The 23,615-nt window shown below is 37.4% G+C and overlaps 1 protein-coding gene across 2 annotated transcripts in view; it reads left to right on the plus strand.

The window, feature by feature from the left end:
• LOC124149384 (pro-neuregulin-2, membrane-bound isoform-like) overlaps positions 1–15,082 on the plus strand; it is a 273,209-nt gene extending 258,127 nt beyond the window's left edge. For both annotated transcript variants that reach the window (XM_046520927.2, XM_046520928.2), the window contains exons 5-8: positions 5,306–5,483; positions 6,292–6,353; positions 7,303–7,481; positions 8,236–15,082. In XM_046520927.2, coding sequence (XP_046376883.1) covers positions 5,306–5,483; positions 6,292–6,353; positions 7,303–7,481; positions 8,236–8,355 — 539 coding nt within the window. In that variant the 3' untranslated portion in view covers positions 8,356–15,082. The remainder of the gene's footprint in view (positions 1–5,305; positions 5,484–6,291; positions 6,354–7,302; positions 7,482–8,235) is intronic.
• Positions 15,083–23,615: the final 8,533 nt, after the last annotated feature.

Genomic DNA, 23,615 nt, shown 5'->3' on the forward strand with positions numbered 1-23,615 from the left:
TATGTGTATCCATTCTCTTGCAACTAAAGTTCATTTCAAGGCGTCGATAGCGGTAATCTGACCGTGGTTGCTGTAAATAACGGTGAGTTGTGCGATCAACCGATCACTTCGCATACGATTTCGCCGAAATTATTGTAAACATTATTATAATTATTGAATGAAATTTTGAATATAATTAATCAAATATATTGCAAACATTAGTCCAGATAAACAATGAACAATTGTTTTATTACCAGATATTATAATAATAGGATTAAATTGCGCACTTCAGTTTGTATTTCCATTGTTACGTGATCGCGGTGATCAGCTGATAATGTTTTCTGAGATGGGGGGAAAACATCGTGTCATTGGAAAACTTGAGTTTATTAAAAATGTTAGTAAATTTGGGGAGCCATGCTTTACCGCACACTATAACCGAAGCGTGCAATTTGAAGGGGGCGTGGCCTAAATGCAAATGTCCGATTGGGATTTTAAATTTTCCGGACGCCTGGGTCACAGTCATGCTTGAAGTTGAACTCCCAACGGACGGACCAGCATGCTTACAAACAAGCGATGACACCCGAGTACTCTTACACAAACTAAATTATTTTCTTTTTTCGTCTGTTTGAATTTCTATTTCATTTCAACTATCATGTAATTGGTATAATAAGAATGTAAGGGGGAATTTGGGTGATTTTCCGTTTGTCTGCAGTCTCGAACCAATCTGATCAAACAAACAAAAAGTTAAATTCATTTGGGAAATATGGTCAGTCGTAAACTTTTTCAAAAATAACTGTATTGGCATCCCAAAAGACAAAAATAAAAAGTATATACGTTACTACATTTGGGGTTAGGGGGCAAATTTCAAGATTCTTGTAATGGCCGCACCCACACTGGTGGCAGCGATGTTACCGAGAGTGTAACGAAGATGTCACACGCTGGGAAGGAGCTAGGCTATTCATAAGCATTATAGAATTAATGAAAATGGTGAAAAAGTTTTTGGAATGAAAATAAGCAACATATAATTAAAAAAATATTAATTTTTGTACCCTTTTTGTTACTTAAATAGATTAATCACAAAATGAAGTTACAAAAACAGAATTAAAATAAGTAAATTATCATTAATTATATTTAATTTTTTTGACACTTTGCTTGCATGTTTGTATAACAGGTTAAACAAGGACATTGCAGTTACTCTATCAGCTGATGAAATCAACATCGTACTCACATTACTCCAAGTCATTCACATTAGTGATGTTAAATATTCTGATTGCACAAAAGCCAGGAAATGGTAATGTCCTCTTCATTTAAGAATGCAATGCGGGGGTGAGGTACATTAATGACTAAAATGGGCCATGTTTCGTGTGCTCTCTGTTTGAGTGTGAACCCCACGGGAAGTATAATCCATCATGTTCAGTGTACTCACTCATGAGTGACTGGCATGCAGTAGGGTTATTTGATAGACCAATTCAGATTTGCATTAACCATTTGGGTCACAACATTTAGGTGTTTTGTTGGGTGATTAGTCTAAGATTTAGTCAACTTAGTCCTTTCAGGAAATATTTATTATTTCCTTGAGGATATAATGAGACATTATTGATGCATTGTCATATATTGATACCTGGTTTTCGAAAACATGTATTCTTTTCTTGTTGGCATAAAAGGGGTTAATTTACTTTGGTGTTGTAATTGTGCAGGTAAGCACATTAGGGATATCAATGGTGGGCATTATTGTACCGAATGGAGTAAGAATTTCATATATGTGGAATGTAAAGTGTCGCGATATTGTGTGGACTATTCTTGTGCAGGAGTACATGGACACAGGATGTGATTTTGTCAGCAGTGGAAAATACTGACAGTGTAGGAAGCTGACAAGAGTACCAACATGTTGGATGTTTCTTCATTGTTATATTCTGAAAAGGGTGTGCTTCTGTTTCTTGTTCCATTCCATTCATGGTGAAGTGTTTGAAAGCGTGCTATTTTAATTACATGTTCTGTTGTATGCAGTCGACTCAAAGGAACACCTGAGTTGAATGCAGTCTGATATTGCAGAGTCTTGTAGTAGAACACAGATGGGAATTACATGCAGTTTCGTTCTGTTGTTGCATTTGTTATGACTTGTCAGTTTCATTCTGTGTCAAAGCATTCAATTTGAGTCACTGGGCCTACAGTATTTCAGCAGTATTTGGTGAAAAAAGGTTGTAATTGTTCTGTTGCTATTGATCAGCCACAACAGCGGCATTGTACCACAGTGTTTTTCTGTAGAACTCAACTGTGGTTGTATGCTTCCAGGATCAAGTTAGTGTAAGCTATTCATAAGGTGTCAGAACTATTCAGTTTTTATGACTGTAATAACAATGTTGGACTAAGCATAGCATGTTCGCTATGGCATAGAGGTTTGTTTACTTGTACTATCGTTTGGATTGGTGAGGGAAGCTGATTATAATTTTGACCATCATTTGGATATTTGCTGCTTATTTTGATTGTGTAACAGCTGGGAAAACTCTGTGTATGAGACAGCGGTGAATGGTGTTGGAAACAGATTAAAATGAAATTGACAACTCTCATTAAAACATGTGTAGCTGTACCCATGTTTATTTCAATAAACAATGCGAACCGAGCACATGACATAGACTGCACCAAACCTGGAGCGAACCCTTGTAAGTATTTACTCATGATTAAACATATCTATGACTAGAATAAAGGATAGCTGACTTTACAGAGAACCTATTGACTGCATTGGTTTCAGCTACTTGTGACTTGGAATGATTATTTGCATATTGTATCCTAGTGCTTAAAGCGTTTGCTCATCTTGCCGAAGATCCGGGTTTGATTCCCCACATGGGTACAATGTGTGAAGCCCATTTCTGGTGTCCCCCGCTGTAATATTGTTGGAAAATTGCTAAAAGCGGCGTAAAACAATACTCAGTCACTTACATATTCCTATATGAGAGGGATTCGTGTACACTTCTCGGTAGGAAGAGAGAACATCAAGATGGTAGCTTGTGGTATACAATTTTGTACTTAATACAAGAAGCACTATGTGCCCGGTCAGCACATTGGGGTAGTGGTTGTCATGTTGTGGTCGGGAGTATCTAGCGTAACCCTAGGTAGGTAAACCGTGAGACCATCTCTGGACCAAGGCTTATAAAGCCATGGTTGTTACCTGACATGGATTTAAAGACATTAATATAAAGGACATGTAATTAATGAGAAGTGACATGGGTGCACAGTTGGTTCCCCAAAGTTGACCTTCTGAGGGCCGTAGGAACATGGCAGCTACACTGCAGGGGAAAGTGTTCACTTGGTCTGGGGATCTCAGTGTGACAAGCACTAGGTTGTTGTGAAAAAGCAAATTGGTCGAAAAATGAAAAAGGGAAATGATGAATTAAGAATAATTTTATTATAATGATTTATTATTATTTATGTTGATTTCAGCACCACATATCCTATTTCAGAAAACATCCCACAATTTAATCCCTTAAAACAACACTACAAACATAGCATATCAGATTAAAGGTATTTCTCTGAAACCCAAGGGTCTACTTTATCTGAATAAACCAGGTGCACAGCTCATTCAGGTTGGCTGAAAGTAAATGTACAATACAATGGTGATGAGGATTAATAATGAGATTGGCCTGGCATCTTAAAGTAATGGCAATTAAGTGATTCAAGACATATACATGCCATGGCTACAGGGTAATTAGCCTTTGGAATTAAATGTTCATTCAGACAATGGTTGTCCTGAATTGGTTGCTTTGACAACTCTGGTAAATAAGATAAACACTTCTTCACATGGAGACCCGACCATTGTTTCCTTGTTTTACAGATAAGTTGGCCCAAATGTTTGCTAAAGTAAATATAGTATGTCTAAAGAAAAAAATCATTATTGGAAAGCTGCTTAAATTCTGTTTGTATGGTGTTTCAACTTTAAAGAGCAGTTTTAAACTTAAACTCAACATACCTCTTGCTTCTTGGTAAATTGACGAATTGAGAAAATCCATAAGAAAAGGAGAGAGTCTCATCTGACTATGGAAATAAACCCCTTGAAAAAAAATATTAACATCAACTTAAATTTTGTTATTGTTTCACAGATAAATGTTGTTGTTTTCGTAAGAAAGCCTTTTCTGTTAATAACACTACTTTTTCACTTGATGTTAATTTACTCAGTTTGTTCACAACAAATATTCAAACCAGTTTTATTTTTCACTACTTATTGTTTTTGTAATAAAGAATTTACTGGTAATGATACTACTTTTTCAATTTCTGTTTTTTTACTATTTAGCTTCATTGAAGTTTTGAAAAGGTCACTAAGTTCTCATACTGCCCAGGAATTACGCCATATCCTTGTTCACATCTAATTAAGGCGCCACACAGTGTCTTATCCTAACATTCAGGAAGTAATGATGTGGAGTGTCCAGATTAAGACATTACCATGTCTATACGCCCCCACACAATGCATGTCAACCATTGGTCAATCTGTCCAGTTGGTGTGGCCAGCATAAGGTAACCATTGTGTGTGTGAGTGGAGGAAGCCTGGGCTTCCTTCACATGTTGATGAAATTTGTGTATATAAACAGCACTCAGGAGACTGCAATATTGTGATAATATCCAGTAGCTGTTCATGATGGTGTCTGGGGCTCGATTTATGTTGATCACTGTCATGTGTGTGCTGTCTATCAATGGTTGGTGTAATCGTGTTTATTTGATTAGAATTAATTATTTATGTGTATGTTTAATTGACTACACTTTTATTGCTTTCATACTGTACAAGCACATGTTGACATTCTTCTCGAGTTTGTTTCTTGGTTTGTCAGCACCATACTCATCCTCGTGGGTGTCACCTGAAGTGATAAACATCTAAGACCTGCATCACTTGAGGCATTCCTCCCACATCAAGATGATACACTGTGATATTGGAATTGTGGTCAAAGTGGTGTTAAACTAAGCTCACTCACTGTAACTTTGGATGATTTTCATTCAATATCCACGTGCAGAATGGTGTGGGGGCATTGTAGAAATGTCAGGCAGGGGTAGCAACGGCCTGGGGCATCAATCTGAATGGGGATTGAAGAGAGGGGACACCAAGAATGGACAAAACCAGCAACTACTACTTGGGTAATCCTCCATAAATTGAACAAACAGCTTACTACAGTAAACTATGTTTATACTGTTTAGGGTCACGTCAATTTGCTGTACATTGGGTGTATGTGTGTGTATAACAAACTATAGTTATAACAAACTAAAATTAGAGGTCCCTTTTAGTTCATTATAACCATAGTTTACTGTACTTGTCAGTATTGTCACCATGTTGTTGTTGTTGCAGATGCCTGTGGAAGGGTACCAGGCAAACCCACGACTCCGGCCCCTCTACCAGACACCACTACTGAAGCCTTTTCACATCGGAAGCCATGCACTGACAGTGAAAAGTACAAAAAGGGATGCCTCCAAAATGGGGAATGTTTTGCTATATATTTAGGAGGAAACAGAACATTATCTTGCAAGTAAGTGAAAAACAGTGTACAGCTTTTGCTGCTTGGGAAAAAAGTTACAAATGATGAAAATCAAATTGTTATGGTAAATAGAATGCCCAAAGTAACACTGGTTAGACATTTAAAGTGTGTAACATTAACCAGGCCATATCGACTGTGTGACGTTAAATGGCAACTATCAGCTGTAAGTTGTCTGTTAGACTGTGATGCTCTCACTGTTGACCAATGGTTCCCCTGATCCAGACCAATATAACCAGTTGGCTAATGACATGTCCATTGTATTCCTGACAGTTGTGTACAAGCCCAAACACTGATACACACATTGAAATTGGGAAGCAAGGTAACCATTTGCAATCCTAGGGTAGAATAGGCTAGAACTCTGCTTTTTATTATGATCTGACTACAAATGGTGAATGGGTGATTATAATTTGTGGCATTGATGAATATGTGTCCTTGTACCTGTACATTGTAGATGGGATTATTTATAGCCAGTGTGTAATAGTTGTTACTTGGGTTGGGCATTCATGTAGCCTAGTGGTTAAAGTGTTCGCTCATCACACCGAAGACCCTGGTTTGATTCCCCACATGCGTACAATATGTGAAGCCCATTTCTGGTGTCCCTGCCATGATATTTCTGGAATATTGCTAAAAGCAGTGTAAAATAATACTCACTCATTGTTACTTTTGTGTGAACATGGTCAGGAACGTTTCCGTGCTTCCTATCAATGTTCCCTTTTTGGATGGCTGCTAAATGGTTGTCCTGCATCTCACCTACTCCCAGTAAATTATTTGTTTCTGTATCGTCTAATTGCTTTTTCAGATGTCCTGAGATGTTCACGGGTCAGAGATGTGAAGAGCTGTCTCCTGATATCTTTGAAAGAAGTAAAAACCTTTTCTGGCTATTTATCTGTTGTGCATGTTGTACCTCTTTTTGTACACACAATCTGGAGACATGGACCTGCCCTGACCTAGCCCTGCTGTAGCAGGACCCAGGACTGTTGCATGTATCTCACAATGACAGAAATGAAGATGAGATCCCATGATACAACAAAAATCATGATACGGAAACTCAAACTCAGGACATTTGTAAAGTTCCAGAGACCAAACACATTTGTCATGTGGTTCATTCTGTTGAATTTTCTAGAATCGGGTAACCCTGAGATAGATACATAGTATGAATCGATAAATATCTGGATCTTAGGAGATTCAACTTTTCATTGCGTTTCATTGATTTATAAATTTTTGTGTATATTTTGTATTGAGGGAAGAACAAAACTACAGCATTCCTTACACACATTACAGCACATACACAGACACACACACAGACACACACACACACACATTGTTGTATGTCAAAATATAAGTGCAACAATCATGAACACTATGCTAAACCCCATATCACCTCACCACATCTTATGTTGCCATGTGCCACAATATTCAGAGTTACAAGTTTTATCATGGAACAAAAACTGTTGATGGAGATGTTCAATTTATGTTTCGCATATCGTGTCACAATATCAAACTTTGTTCTTTGCACGATACAACTATGTTTGTAATGTCTTGGTAAATGGGCCTGCCAACCCAGATATTATGGAAAATAGAAAGAACACCATTTTGCTAAATGAAATAAGCCATACTTGTAAATTTGATTGAAAACATATTTGACTCTGAAACTCTGACTTTTCAATTGAATGTTTTTCCATTACAGTTATGTTACTAAACAACATGGCACATGGTGCAGACAAAGGTTTTTAAAAACAAACATAATAAACATGAAACTCACTCTCACTCACTGATGTTCACAATGTACATATATCATGGTCTATTGCAGTCCGGGAGGAGGAGAAGGTTGTGACAGCCAGCATAGCAGCCGGTGTGTCGGTACTCATCATTTCATTGACAATGGGGATTATATATGCTGTCGTCAAAGTCAAACGGAGACGGAATCACCAAGAGACGAGGCTGAATGGGGTTCCAAAAAATGGAAACCTTTTGAGGCCAATAAATGAGGTAATTATATTTTTAAAATATGTTAGAAGAACTGCTACCAAGGTTTGTGTGAAAGCTGAATATTTGGTCTAGTATTTACACTTTCAGTAATACTCATTAATTCTCACAGGGGGATTGTTTCAAGCAAGTATTTCTTGTATCTGTATTTATTTTGTATGTGAGATGCAGTTAAATTGTCCTCTTGGGTTCATTTCTTCATAACACCACCTCCATGGTCTCGTGGTAGAGCATCTGTCCAGAGAGCGGAAGGACGGGGGTTCAATTCCCGGCCGCGTCATACCAAAAGACGTTAAAAGATGGTACCTACTGTTAATCTGCCTGGGGTTTGGCATTAGGGGGCTAAAACAAGGACTGGTTGACTCGGAGTCAGTATACTGTGTCTGAGTGGGGTATTGATGTTAAACTGTAGCATGGTATCTCAGTGGGCTAGCAGTATAAAATCAGCATTAGTCCAAACTAGTACCACGTGCGTGCAAGCATGTCGCTATGTAAGTGCAGTAATCTTGAATGATACATTAAACCCCATTTCACCTCACCTCATTTCTTCATACTGATAGCTCTATGATCACTTTTGAATTATTTTGGCATGTTCATTTTAAATGTTTCAAAAGTATTTTAGGTGATGCGCCTGCATATCAGATACAATTACTATACACCTTATTGTATGCAGAAAGTTCGGAAAGTTGTCAAAAAGTGTAAAATTGTCTTTAAATAATTTTTTTAATTTCATACTTGATTTTGTCTTATGTTTCAGATTGATAGCCCTGATGAAGGAGATGAGTCAATAATAGAAGATGAGAAAAAACAAACACTTTTATACAATAACCACCTTTTAAATGACATACACAACTGCAACAGAGAAACAAAAGTATGATCCAGACAACCAGGGGTGGCCATCTTGTTTTTGTTATGTGACCTTGACCCTAGCATTTATCATGTGACCCCATGTGAAGCACACATCAAGAATACTTCATCGTTCATATCATTATCAGTGTTGGTACCAATACAGTGGGCCATGTACAACCAGCATTTATGAGTGCCATAGATTAACAGCTGAAGTATATATGATATAACGTACGGATGTTCATTTCGAAGAACACTGTGTGACAATTGTTTAAAACCACAAGGGAGAAAATGACAGGTTTGTATGAATGATGGATCATCCTTATGCAATTTATATACTGTGCAACACCAGGAAATCAGACAATCCTTGGATTCAGATTGGGGAGGTGTTGATATGGATCAGCTGCATCAGCATCAATACAGACAACAGTGGACATCTTCCTGGAACATGGATTTACTTGTTTGTGAACCAGATTGAAATCTACATGTGGTGATGCTTGTTTCCTTTGGTTGTGAAATGGGCATGAACAAGTCACAACAATGATGGTAGGACATCAACAGCTAATTTCTAGGTTTTCTAACCTACAAGTACAAGCTTAGAAACAAACGTGTTTGCAGATTCACGGAGACCCTTCTTGTTTTTTGGCTAGTCAGTGATTTTGTTCAGTTTGAAACCTAGAAGATGGCACCCCTGTTGCATGTCTGACTTTAGTCACAAAACTGACTGGAGGGATTGTGTTTCTTAAGGCAATAGGACAAATGAAATAAATTGCCAATGGGGACTGCCCTTTCATGGAAAAACAGATTCTGTGATCTACAGTTGGTGAATTGATTCTCCCAACTGACAAGTGGCCATTACTGTATGTATATGACCTTTAATGATCTGTGTGACCTTTGTCACACATGACATGTGACATGGTGACCTTTGACACAGTGTGACCTTGATCTGTGACACAGTCCAAAAACATATCATGGCTGATAACCTCTTACTATCACGAAATGCCTTGTTTTTGAAACAAGTGGTGCTTTATGGACTTTCATATTTCATATTTATTGGTTTAATCTACTGAATGTATGTCTAAATTATTTTTAAGAGCAAACTAGGCAGATAACATGTAGCATTATGTATCGAGAAATGATATTGAAGTATTTAGACAAATCGTCATGGTTTCTTGCATTTGAAGGCCATGAAGTAACACTGAGTTCTTTTTCCAAGAAGCAAGTTCTTGTAGATAAACATTGTTTTAAAGGTGTATTCTACATTTTCCCTAAATTCTTAGAAATAGAGTTGTATGCAATGAATTAATATGGCCAACTTATTTCCTTTTTGGTGGGTTTCAGATTTTGAAAGTCAAATATTTGGTCGGTAGGTAAACAAGATACTGTACATTGTACAAGATTTTATATTTGGATCAGTAGGCGATAAACACAAGAAATCATAGCCTGGTTTTGGTTCCTTTTAAATATTATTAATCTAAAATCTTGAAGCAGTCATTCATTTTGGTTTTTATTGTCAAATCAATATTTACAAGTGGCTGTTTAAAACCTTGTCATTCTGATTATATTTTGTTCTGAATTTTACATTTTTAAGTTTGGCAGACCCGTAAACCTAGCCAAAATAGGTTAGGCCTAGGCTTCAACTTGCGATCAACACAGTTTCTATTGAATACATGTTTAGGCCAGACCAGTGTTATACCTTGTTTTACTTTTTATCAAACAGACACCAGATCCAAGACAAAGTGGAACAGTGTTAACCAGAGGGTACAAGAAAAGCTATAAATATGACAGTGAAAAGAATTGTCAAGAAAGTCTGTATTAAAAATATACTAAGGTCGTTTAAGCATATAAGCATACTTTCAATCAAAGACAACATTTTACTCTTTGGACATTCATTTCAAAATTATGAGCAGGCTCTCATATAAGCTTATCACCCTGGTAAGATGTATAGTCCTGTAAGTACTTCAAATATTGATTTAATGAGCTATGTTACAAGTAATCATGTGTTTGCACTACCTTAGCACAACTTCTTTATATAAATAACACTGTCCTGTGACATTTTAGAATCTTCTACTACAATTGTACTACTTAGCCCGAAATATTGAATACATTTCTCTTCTGTTAAGAAACAAACTTAGTCTGGCCTGAACAAAGATGTACAAACGTGCACACTTACCTTGAGAACCAAAGCTATGTGTCATTTTGCAGGTGATAGTTATACAATAGTGCCATCCTGACACAGAACCAGACCATGGTTGTCATAGGGAGATCTTAATAACACCTTGAATTATGCAAGTTGCTTGATGTAGATATCATATCTGTCAACATGTGAATGTGAGATTTTATCAAGGGGAAGTCATTTTATAAAGTTTTTAGCATATTAATCATTTTATTAGAATTGTCCATTGTTTGATGCATATGTACTCATATTGTTTGCATAGCAGTTACAGCTTGTGAGATTGTGTTTACTTTTCATCAATTGACCAAACTTGTTAATCAAGAATATCCTTCTATACAGATATGTAAGCATGAACCAGATATTTCTTTATATCATTTTTGTGTGTGTTTCAACCTAGATATGTTACTATTATTTAGCAAGTTATTCGACATGTAAAATATAGCAAATGCAAAAAAATCATTCATTAGTGGAGCATTAGGTATTGGGGTATTATGTTTGGTAAGGAAATGTATAATACAAATTGAAAATCTGATTAAGCTAGTTTGGAAAATAAAGCAACCAAAAAACTTACCATATTCGTAACAAATCCTTATGATTATGGAAAGTTTTTTAGAGCCCATTGTACGATTCCGACTTTATCACAATCGCTATCAAATAGTGATAATTCCCATGGCAAAAAGTTGAGCGTATCCTGCCCCACTGGTGGCTCCCATCTCAAACACATACAAAGGCAAGTCAATCGTTCACCTAAAAAGTTTTGTTTCCACTTCATACTTGAATCACAGTCAGTTTCTATTATTTCAACCTCTTATTTCGGGATAATGAATGTCTCAAAGTAATCCTTTTTGTATCATGCAGACTACACATAATATCCCATGCTTTGAAATATCATTCCTCTTATGCCTTGAGTGTGTGCAAACCATTGAAGAAATCCTTTATAATTCAACTGTTCAGGTCAAACGTGATATTTGTCATAAGATTTTATGTAATTTGACTTGTCCGAAAGGCAAAAAAAAGTTTACTTTGACATTTGATTTGTCTTTAATTTCAGACTTAAAAACATACAGCAGTATTCATTTGCCTTTTGGATACTGTAAGTCATGAAATTAATGAGTCACCAAACTAATGCGAGTGTTGATCCCTTGCCTAAGATGTCTCATGAAATTTATGTGGGTAGCCCACCTTTGAACTATTCAGCAATAACACCAAGACTGTAGAATGAGAATTCCTTGACAGAGTCTGGGGTGCTAGCAGTTTGATTGAATAATATCATCACATGCTTAACTTCAACTGCTTGACATTTGATCTGACTTCCAAGAAATCAAAAGCAGGACATTTCAAGAAAGGCTTCTTCAAATGAGATAGGTCTGGTTGATGACTGAGATTGTACAGGTGTCAAGTAATGTTACATGAGTTAGCGCAATCCTTTGTTATGTTATGTATTCACCACGACTGCTGTGACGGTACTGGACATGTAACAACTGTTATATTTGGGGTAACACTTTCTTAGTAAAGTACAGATTCTAGTACCTTTTGGGTCGAGTCGCATGCAGGATTCAAACCCACACTGCCAGAGTGAGGCACCTAATCGCCAGCACACAGTGATCAGTGATCTTACCTACTCAGCCACCGAGGGTTCCACTATTACTCGTTGGTGAGCAGTTCTTGTAATTATAAGATTATTGGACAGGTTAACAAGAACAAGGCTGCCGTCATACACCATCATGGCAACTGTCATAACCGGTTGATCAACTAGTGTAAAGAAACTGACCACACTTGCAGAGGAACTTGGTGAAGAGCTAGCGCTTTGTTGAGTATGTTATTGCTTCCGGCCATGTGCAGTGAACCTGACATGACAGTATACACCAATATGTCCAGACAAAAATGCATCCCTTTATTAATGCGAGTGAGGGACACTCACATTTTTTTCATTAATTTCATGCTGGCTTTAATTTCATGATTTACGGTATCTTTCTTTTTGGCATATTGACACAACATGAAGAAACACAAGGCTAAATCTTATTGTTAGGAGGACATTTTGTTTCAAAGGTACATTTATCTAAACAATCTTATACAGACAGGTCTATATCAGTGTGGTAGGCAACTATATTTAGTGACTGGTCTTTTGTATCATTTGTATCGCAGACTTTTATTGTCCATCCTTGAAGTTTGAGGAAGAATAGTGAGTCATTTGGAGTAACTCTTCTATATATCCACTGATATTGCAACCAACAAGCAAACAGTATTCCTTCAGTCCCAGTATACATTTAGCTTTGTTATTTGACCATTTAGTAATGTTCAATGCAGCATGCTGCTGTCAAACCAGCACAGTTGCAAGTAGGCCTTGGGTGGTGAGGAAGGTGCGTGGTTCACACAGAAAGCCTGGGTTTGATTCCCAACATGTGTGAAGCATTTCTTGGTATCCCTGATGCAATATGTCTGGATTATTGCAAAACGCAGCCCAAATGTATCCTCTCACTGCTCACAGGCCTGACAGAGCTGCACATGATCAACTGGCAAATGGGGAATTTAGAGAAAGTTCAGAGACATCTGTTGTCCTTTCAATATGGTGAAGCATTTTCAGTAACAGAAAATCACTAAAGTAGATATAAGGTGAGATCTGATTGTTTCAGAGAATCACCCTGAGCATCATGTTTCTTTAATATTTCACCTGTCAAATGAAATGTTATTGTATAATTATGATTTTGAAAAATAATTTTCTGTAAGCCATATACTAGAGCAAGACATTAAAATTTAGTAATATAATTGTTTGTCAAGTTGACAGTAATAATCAATATCCTAATGTTTCCTCACATATTCTAGGTTAGTCTGCAGATCATGATCAAAATGAATAACACAGATTATCCATTATAAATGATAAAACAGGAGAGTTCCTGGAATCTTTGGGTGCATTTGTCTTAAAAGGAATTGTCTAGTAGTCTTTTGAGATGCATGCAGTACATACTTGAGTCAGAAGCTACACTGCCCTTCACTAAGGACTGATTATGATGTCAGCAAACCTTGTGTTTTCTTACAGCAGGAAATTATTTCTTGAAGATGTCAATACTTTGACAGATGGTTTCATCATTTTGGTTTGAGAAGGTAGCAGGTTTCCACAGAATCCAATCAAGAATTTCATGTTGCAGTTTGTTTTTTGCATTTTGTGAATTATTCATTAGGGTCATCAAAGCAGCCAATTATGAAAGTTTGCCTCACGTGAGAAAAGGACTTGCATGTTATAACTGTTGACAATTGTTGAAAGTACTGTTAAGTTTTGAAAATGACAGTTTTGTTAGTCCATGGGTTGCTTATATAAGATATCATTACATTATATTGTGTGTCACTCTGTTACATACTCATGTGTATTGTAAGGACTTGGTTTAATAAAATTGCAGCTTAACTGTTATTCAAATTTGAGGAAACCTATATATTTAAATAAGGTAATATAAAAATCAGTGAATCTCTAACAGATATCAGATTAAGCAGATATTGCAAATGTTTAGTGTTCATTCAGCTATTGTGATATTACTCAGATATTCGTTTTTTGATAATTTTGCTAATAGTGCTTGAAGTGTTAACACATCAAGGTGAACACATTGAGTTAGACCAGATTCATTCAACTGAAATATTCCTCATTCTGATGGCCATTATGTTATCTTACCTAAGTGATATTCTGCATATTTTCATTGCATCAATTCCTTACAATAATCAGTTCATTAGCACATATGGTTTTCATATCAATATTAGGGCAGATTAATGTGTATTTTCCATTTATGTATTATTATATTCCTGATTTTAATTGCCATGCTAATCCATATTAATTTTATTTATTGTTTTGTTTGAATAGGGGGTAATTATTAGTACTGGATATTGACATTTCAGACTACAGTATATCTAATCTGATCAAATTCCTAGAGTTTGTATGTAGTACAATTTTTTGTTCAAATCCTAAATGTTTGTCATTGCTCAAAAGGAAAAAAACCCATGCAAACTTTGTGCTGAATGGAAAATGGTCATATGCAGTTACAGTTTAAAACAGGTGTGATAGGATACTCCTTGTTAGGTTAATTTATGCAATGGATTTGCATATTCATTTGCTTTGCTGACAAATGATAGGCTTGATATATTGTTTTATTTTAGCAATAACCCCCTCAATAAACCATAGCATATCATTCAGTGTTTGAATCCAAAGTTTTCTTTGAGAATGCCACAAAAATTGCTGTTTCCATGTTCAATATTTTTAAGCTTAAGTTTGCCAAAATGTGAGCTTAGAAGAATTATTTTGTTGAAAAGAAATCTGACTTTCAGATTGATAACTTTACATGTGCATGTGTAGTTAAGAGACATAGCTGAATGAATACTTGTTTTTGATAGCTTACGGAACATGAGTACTATTTACATGCATACATGTTAAAGAAAGACATCTGCATTGTTAGATTGACATGTATGCTAGCAGGCATGTCTCATATCTTGATTTGGGGTTTAAGCTGCGCGTAGTACATTTTTGAAATGCAGTGAAAGAATTGTTGAATTTGTACATAAAATGATTTACATGTAAAAAAATAATAAATTTTTCAATGTATTTGCTTGTTTGTCACCTAGTATTTCACAAAGGAACAAAACCATGGAGAGGAGTCATCAGGAACACTTCGAGGAATTAATGAAAGGCCATGTAACGTTATATACACTGAAGTGGATATAAGTAGTACAGTGGTAAAACATGCTATTATAAATGTTTCTGAGTTGTGTCCCCAAATTGTGCCAGGATTGTGTATTTGAATCCCAGATTAGCCCCAGTTATTATCTTTGGTCGTCATCATTCTGTTACTTGTTGGCTTCTCAGCAATGGTGCTGGAAGTTAACTGACTATGAACTGTACCTCTGGGTTTTGTCACGTATAAGGGTCACACTCTGCAGTAGAACCAGTCTAATTATCCCCCGCCGCGCGAAAGCGCGAAGCGGGGGATATAGTATTCACGACCGTCCGTACGTCCGTCCGTCCGTCCGTCCGTCCGCTGTCTGTCCATCCGTCCGTACGTGCCACCTGTTTGTTGCCGCGATATCTCAAGAACTAAACACTGGATTGTCTTCATATTTGGAACTATGGTGTATATACAGACTCCACAGACACCAGTCGGTTTTGGTGACCTTGACCCCATTTTCAAGGTCACAGCAGGCATATCTGCTTTTGGAGTTGGAAAACGGTGTTGCCGCGATATCTCAAGAACTAAACACTGGATTGTCTTCATATTTGGAACTATGGTGTATATACAGACTCCGCAGACACCAGTCGGTTTTGGTGACCTTGATCCCATTTTCAAGGTCACAGCAGACAAATCTGCTTTTAGAGTTGGAAAACGGTGTTGCCGCGATATCTCAAGAACTAAACACTGGATTGTCTTCATATTTGGAACTATGGTGTATATACAGACTCCGCAGACACCAGTCGGTTTTGGTGACCTTGATCCCATTTTCAAGGTCACAGCAGACAAATCTGCTTTTAGAGTTGGAAAACGGTGTTGCCGCGATATCTCAAGAACTAAACACTGGATTGTCTTCATATTTGGAACTATGGTGTATATACAGACTCCGCAGACACCAGTCGGTTTTGGTGACCTTGATCCCATTTTCAAGGTCACAGCAGACAAATCTGCTTTTAGAGTTGGAAAACGGTGTTGCCGCGATATCTCAAGAACTAAACACTGGATTGTCTTCATATTTGGAACTATGGTGTATATACAGACTCCGCAGACACCAGTCGGTTTTGGTGACCTTGATCCCATTTTCAAGGTCACAGCAGACAAATCTGCTTTTAGAGTTGGAAAACGGTGTTGCCGCGATATCTCAAGAACTAAACACTGGATTGTCTTCATATTTGGAACTATGGTGTATATACAGACTCCGCAGACACCAGTCGGTTTTGGTGACCTTGACCCCATTGTCAAGGTCACAGCAGGCAAATCTGCTTTTGGAGTTAGAAAACGGTGTTGCCGCGATATCTCAAGAACTAATCGCTGGATTGTCTTCATATTTGGAACTATAGTGTATATACAGACACCGCATACACCTGTCAGATTTGGTGACCTTGACCCCATTTTCAAGGTCACAGCAGGCAAATCTGTTTTTGGAGTTGGAAAACGGTGTTGCCACAATATCTCAAGAACTAATCGCTGGATTGTCTTCATATTTGGTAGTATGGTGTACAGGCGGGGGATATTTCGTCACTCTGTGACAAATACTTGTTCAGTATTGTTTTATAACCCAAAGAGCTGGATAAATGTAATTCTGTTTTAAAGGGGAACTAGGCTCAAGCCAACTGACAGTCTGGGCAAGTTGGGAACAACTGGCTCTGACAATTCATGTTTTTGCAAATCCTGAACATTAGTTAGATCTACCCTGGTAGTTATATACAACTTTAACATGATTATGATCAACAGTAAAGTTCAAACTTTATGAAAAGCAGTTTTTAATAGACAGTTTACGTTTAAAGTTTACGAAAAAATTTGACTCCTCTTATGTTTATGATAGCATGTTACATTAAACAGCGTTAAACCCCATCAAGACCCTCCTATCACAACTAGCCCAAAACTGAAAGTCTGCTCCATATAGTGTCAGCACACATCACTCTCAAAATCACTTTACAAGTTGTTCTTTGGGGTTTTTAGTCATGCTACGATGTAGGAGATATATTGTGTTCCTGTTGATGTGAAGTTGAAGTTGATTGTTTGATGGCTCCTCCCTGCGGACAAAGAAGTTGTCCGTTTTGAAGAAATGACCACCCAGGAGAGTAAATTGCCTGACCCTTATTACAAGGGACAATGAAACGTTCTTGAACGGTTGACCACCCTGTGGACAATACAAACTAAGAGACTGGGTGGACAATACAAACTATACTACCCAAAAGTAGTTGATAGTTTAAGGGCCACCCACTTCATGACAGATTAACTATAGTAATATGAGGTGAGGTGAGGTGAGGTGAGGAGAAATGGGGTTAAACGTCACGTCCAACCAAGATTATTGCACTTGTATAGCGGCCTGCATTCAGGTGTGTGTGTGTGTGTGTCTGTGTGTGTGTCTGTGTGTGTGTCTGTGTGTCTGCTTGTACTAGAATGCCGTTTTTATAGTGCCAGCCCTCTGAGAAGCCATGCCGCTGTTTTACATGGATACCCCACTCAGACACAGTATACTGACTCTGAGCTGAACCCTTAATGCCCAGCGCCAGACAGGGTAACAACAACTTCCACCTCTTAACATCTCATGGTATGATGCGACCGGGATCGAACCTGGACATTCTGCTCTCCGGGAAGATGCTCTATAGTAATATGAAATGAAAGAATCGGGTGGTCCTTAACTTCCTCTGTGTAGTATATAAACTGTGACCCGGTTTCTGAGTCAGTGCACCATTGGTAATATCCTCACTTCCTGAGTTTATTTAGCATTGAAAAAGTCTGACATTGTCATTATCCCACAGCAGTGTTCTCCCAAGATATACATGAATTCTTTTCCTATTTGTTTGGAATGCTTCCTGAAAACCTCTATACTCTTTTGTTGACACATTCTCCCAAATGCTACTTTACATCCTGGATAGCTATTCATGCTGTATTTTGGAACGTATTGTGGCAGACATGGCCGTTTGCGTACAAATAAGCAAAGTCAAATCTTTTGGTCCAGTATCAGATGAAGTGGGATAAGGGCCCTTTGTGGCCGACAAGCATTCAGCATAGCTTTCAGAAATTGTCTTAAAAAATCATCTTCTGTCACAGACTCATACTTTTTCATTTGAAGTTCTAAAATAAACTTTTTGAGACATACTTATATATTTTATTGTGTCAGAAGAACGAAACTTGCAAGTGTAAGAAAGTAAAAAAACGAGTTCTTTATGGACATGTCTTTTAAATTTCTTACCAATATTTCAATGGTTTCCATAACTTCAAAATTTACATTGAAAATGGTCTAAAGTACCTTTATCCAACCTTGTCCTTTAACTAAGATAAACTAGGATATGACACATTATGTCCAAGTCATATGACCACAGAGAAAAATATGACTGTCAGGCTAAGTGTTCAAAAGAAATTGATCCCAATGCCTCCCTAATTAACATATCGTAACCCTTTGAGTAAGTGAGCAATTATGTACTCTATTGTTTCCCTGATCATGGCAAAAAATATCTCATCTGTTGCAAGTAAGTATGTATTTAGGACTTCCAAGCAATGTTATAATGAATCAATTTATTATTTCATAGGGGCTACTCAAATAGTATTCACTAGAAATATTTTTTATATTGGTGAGTAAAACTGCCTCTTATCTGATACATTCACAACCACAAGCAGAAAGACCCCCCTGTATGATACTGAAGTTATAGGTAATAAAGCACTACATTGCTACATTATTTAAATATACTAATGTTATTTTCTTGCATAACTGTTTCATTTTATATGAGAACGCAAATGCAGTTTAAAGAATAATTTTCACAAACCTGAACACAGCAACTCGATAATAATGGAAGGGAGGTAATTCTTGCTTTCTTAAATGTTGCGAGTGAAGCGTCCGAAATGATTTTCATAGAACGCCACCAAGTGGTCAACAACTTTAGTTGCAGAAGTACTCCAGTTGAGACAGTTCTCAACAATTTCCTGTGTATAAACAGAAAGAATGCGGTATCCTGAATATTATCATATGTTATATAGAAATAATATTTGTGAGTATCTATATAAATATATATTGCATTTAATCGATATTAGGAGTATTGTTGTTGTTTTTAAATCAGAAATGAAATTGTGATACATCCAATAAGTTGTGAATATAATTGTACATTTTCATTGTCAGCCAATCAATAGCTGTAACGTCATCAAAATAGTTATCGTCTGCAGTTCATGTTTTTTTTTTATCCCAGACAGATACAAAATATTGTTCCATTATATGAGTTTAAGGATATATATATCTATATATCGATTCGGTATCCCAAACAGAATATTACGAAAGGATCCGAAGTGACCGCGATACACTAAAAACATCAAACGACATGTAGATCTATCCCGTTACTTCATTCACAGTACGGTATGTAAAGCTACGTTTTGAGATATAATATTTGGATAATATTCCGTGAAACCATTCTAATTTTGACATGACGAGAAAAGAAGCATTGCTTTTCTAAAAAAATACTTTTTTATACCGAATGTTTATAAGCAGATATGGGGTGGCGGAGTAGCCTTATGGTTAAAGCTTTCGCTCGTCGCTGTCAAGACCCGGGTTCGATTCCCCACATGGGTAAAATGTGTGAAGCCCATTTCGGATGTCTCCCGTCACTGCAGATATGATAAACCTAAGTGCCAACAAACCTACCATTTCATTTACCATTTCTTGTGAGAATAATCAAACCAATTTATGAAACGATGCACATCGATATAAATCAGTAGGTGACTGATATCGCGGTGTACCCGTCAATCGTTTAGTAATATTGTACATTCAAATATAAGTAATCGTACATACTTCACAGGTTTGTATGCTAGAATCTCTGTTTGAAGGAGGAACGTTGTGTCTAAAATAACAACCCATGGATTATTGAAATTGACGATGTGTGAAAGTTGACTTTCAAATGTATATGTTTAAATGTACATCAAAAACGAAAATTCTGCGAAACAAAATGACCACATACCACTAAATATCACATTTCTATTTACATTCCAATAATCGTATTGGTTATGGATATATCCTGAAATCATTTTAAAATGTCATCACTTCGAGGACTATAAATAAAACTGGGTCTATGCGATGTGATTAGTGCTCTGTGTGAACTGTTAATACGGTGAATGTGAAGTATTAGATTGATAAATAAATGCAAATCGAATGACTAAAAACCATAAACATGTCATAATCAAATGCAATTTCTGAACATTAGTTTTTTGAAGCGGTTGTAAAATCCATATATCGTACTAAAGTAGCTTCGGTGGAGGTGAGTGGAGAGCTCGACTGTGTTAGCGCCGCAGTCATCATTATTCCAGCTCTATCACAACAGAACCCTTACAAACCAGTGAATGAAAGCGTGATCAACGATCCATGCTAAGTCACATAGCCTTGGAACCCTATTCCATTTAGTACCACCAGCTACCGCTCAGATGTTGGGGACATTTTCGAATCAATATTCAACCCTTATGCGGCTAGGATATGCTGTGAAATAGCCAACAAATACACCTTAACCTTGTAATGGACACGGCAGAAGTTGAACTTAGAATTCTTTTAAATGTAAAATTTAATTGAATAAAAATAAAGCTTATGGATCCAGCTTAAATCTAACATCAGTTCACCTTAAAATGGTAAGAAAAAGAGAATTCAACTCTAATTTGTAGTTTACATTGGATGTACCAAGGGCCTGAGCAGAAAGTTCATATTTTACTTTTCTGTGTGACCGCCTCCTTAGTCTAGTGGCAGAGCGTCCGCCAGGGTTCAGTCCGCGGCCGGGTCATACCAAACGACGTTAAAAGATGGTACTTGTTACGCTGTCGGGGCGTTTGGGTAGCCTAGTGGTTAAAGCGTTCGCTCGACACGCCGAAGACCCTGGTTCGATTCCCGACATGGGTGCAATGTGTGAAGCCCATTTCCGGTGTCCCCCGCCGTGATATTGTTGGAATATTGCTAAAAGTTGCGTAAAACCCTACTCATTCATTGTTTCTCTGTCTGGCGCTCGGCATTAAGGTGCTAATCCAGTAATCTTGGACGAGACGTTAAACCCAGTTTCACCTCACCTCACTTTTTCTGTGTTACTAAGGTGAATAAGTGCGGAACAGAACACCACTTCACGACAAAGCCACACATGACAATTGGAAGTACGGGATGCAGGTAAGCTTTTGCTGTGGCCTAGTTTCAGTTTGGGAAAATATACCTTCCAATCGAAGTTTCATAAAATCCATGCACACTGGCGGTCCATTTAAGGAGGTTATAGAAATGTGATCATAGTTGCTGTTGTTTTCGAAGATACTCATGTAATTCGTCCATGATTCTTTTCTTTACACGTGTATAACGGTGTCACAGGAGTCATAGTTTTCAATCAATGATTGTGACTTAACAGTTAATCGGCGCCTCTGTTCTCTACTACTTTCAATATGATGCAGCCAACCTCCCATTACAGAGACCGCCATAGGTTTTACAGGACAGAATACGTCACCAGTGCCTCAAGTTCGTCACAAGAGCCGACTTCCCCAGTGAAGTCCTGGGTTAGAATTGGTCTAGAGCAACCCATGCTTGTCGTAAGAGGCGACTAACGCATCGTATCCTAATTGCGTGGATCGATGCCCATGATATCATTCACTGGATTGCCTGTTCCAGACTTGATTATTTACAGACGCTGAAATAGTCCGGCGTTCAACAACACAGAAACAAATCGACTTCTCCATAAATATATACCTTCTGTATGTCATTCCTGGTGTCCCCAGTCAAGTAAAAGTATACACTTAACAAAATATTCCTTTTATTACTCGAAGTTCGAGCTCAAAGGTGTTTAGATACTAATGTACAATTTCTGGATTAATATTTTAGAGAATTCATATAAATACATAGGTCATCTGACATTTACTGACAATCTTTATCGTCTTTTACATGCGATATTACCGAGCGAGATATTTACAACTGTTTATGTCAAAGAAAGCTTGGTTTTTCGATTATAGAACTTTAGTCAGATATAAACACCAGCTTTATTGTCTCACTCCGCTGCGGCCATAGTTTACAAAACACGAATGATACTAACGACATATCCAAACATTTAAGAAGCATCTACCAATTTGTTGCGTGCCTAATAAATGCGTCTTTCGTTGTGGCTGCAGAGGTTGTGCTGAAAAATGTTGTGTGTGTTATCTGGTTGATGTGCATTATTGGAATTTAGTCTTTTACAAATCAGTCCAACACAGACTACCCCCCCCCCCCCCCCCCCACACACACACACACTGTGTACTGACTGATCATGCTACCAACCACTGTCGATTCGATAGAAATACAGGTCACTTAGATATAGACCGAATAGCGCTGAATGCAGTGAAATAACACGCGATCACTCATATTTTCCGACTGATCTTTCGAGGTAACTCTTTGAAGTTTTGGGACTTTCAGTCGGTGGAAATGAGAAGAATTTGACCCTCTTAAAATAGGTTAGTCCACTTTGAATACGTTAAAAAATGTTAGAGTTGAGACTGTTGACCCCGAACTCCTTTGTCAAAACGAAAAAAACCACATTGTTCCATCTTTGCACTCGAGTGTGTCACCTTTATCACATTAACAAATACTTTCAATGTTTGTATATCTGGTAGTAAATGAAGTTCGAATAATCAAATTTAGACATGTATGCCGTAATGATTCAGAAACAGTAACCAGATTGTATGATATTGTTTTCCTAGCCAGGAGAGTACGGTGCATAGTATAACCATTAATCTCATCTGTGTGAAATTGGAAACATAACTGCAGAATTGTGTCAGTATTTACCCACATTTTGACGGCGTTCACGCAACATGTGTGGAGCATAGCGTTGTGGTAGAAGGGTAATCACATAGCTATGTGCAATGAACACGTGTGGGTCTTTAGCCGGTATAGGAATGACCTAAGGCGGACTCTATAAAATGACGACTTTGCTGAAAAGTTTAGTTAGTCATCACATTTGGCTTGAGGACAATGTTCTATACAAAACAGCCACAGAAAAGCTCCAGAAACCATTGTAAAGCAGGGTCCTTTTTCTCATTTTATTTTTGTCATGAATCACGTGTGATTTTTCTGTACTACTTCACAATCACGATGCAAACGCCCAAGGTGTAAAGGGTACTGCAGAAAGTGCACTGAGTCAGTCGGACGGTTCTGAGCATTTCCTGAAAGCTTGACCTTGGAAGTAGGGGAAACATAATATTATTTGTTTCAGGTTCTTGCAGAAGACAGACCCAACGACGTCATACCTCAAATGAGATATTATATTAATATATTACTAATATACTTATTTTCGTAATGATGGTACATCCACATGGACATATATACATATTAAAAATGAATTCACATGCGCACGACGAAACACTGAAACTACGTTGTTGCAAGTGTCAGTCACGAGAACAGTCATGTCGACAGAAATGGAATAAGTATTGTCT

Source organism: Haliotis rufescens, unplaced genomic scaffold (genome assembly GCF_023055435.1).
Source record: "Haliotis rufescens isolate VD_foot unplaced genomic scaffold, xgHalRufe1.0.p SCAF_11, whole genome shotgun sequence".
Lineage (NCBI taxonomy): Eukaryota > Metazoa > Mollusca > Gastropoda > Lepetellida > Haliotidae > Haliotis > Haliotis rufescens.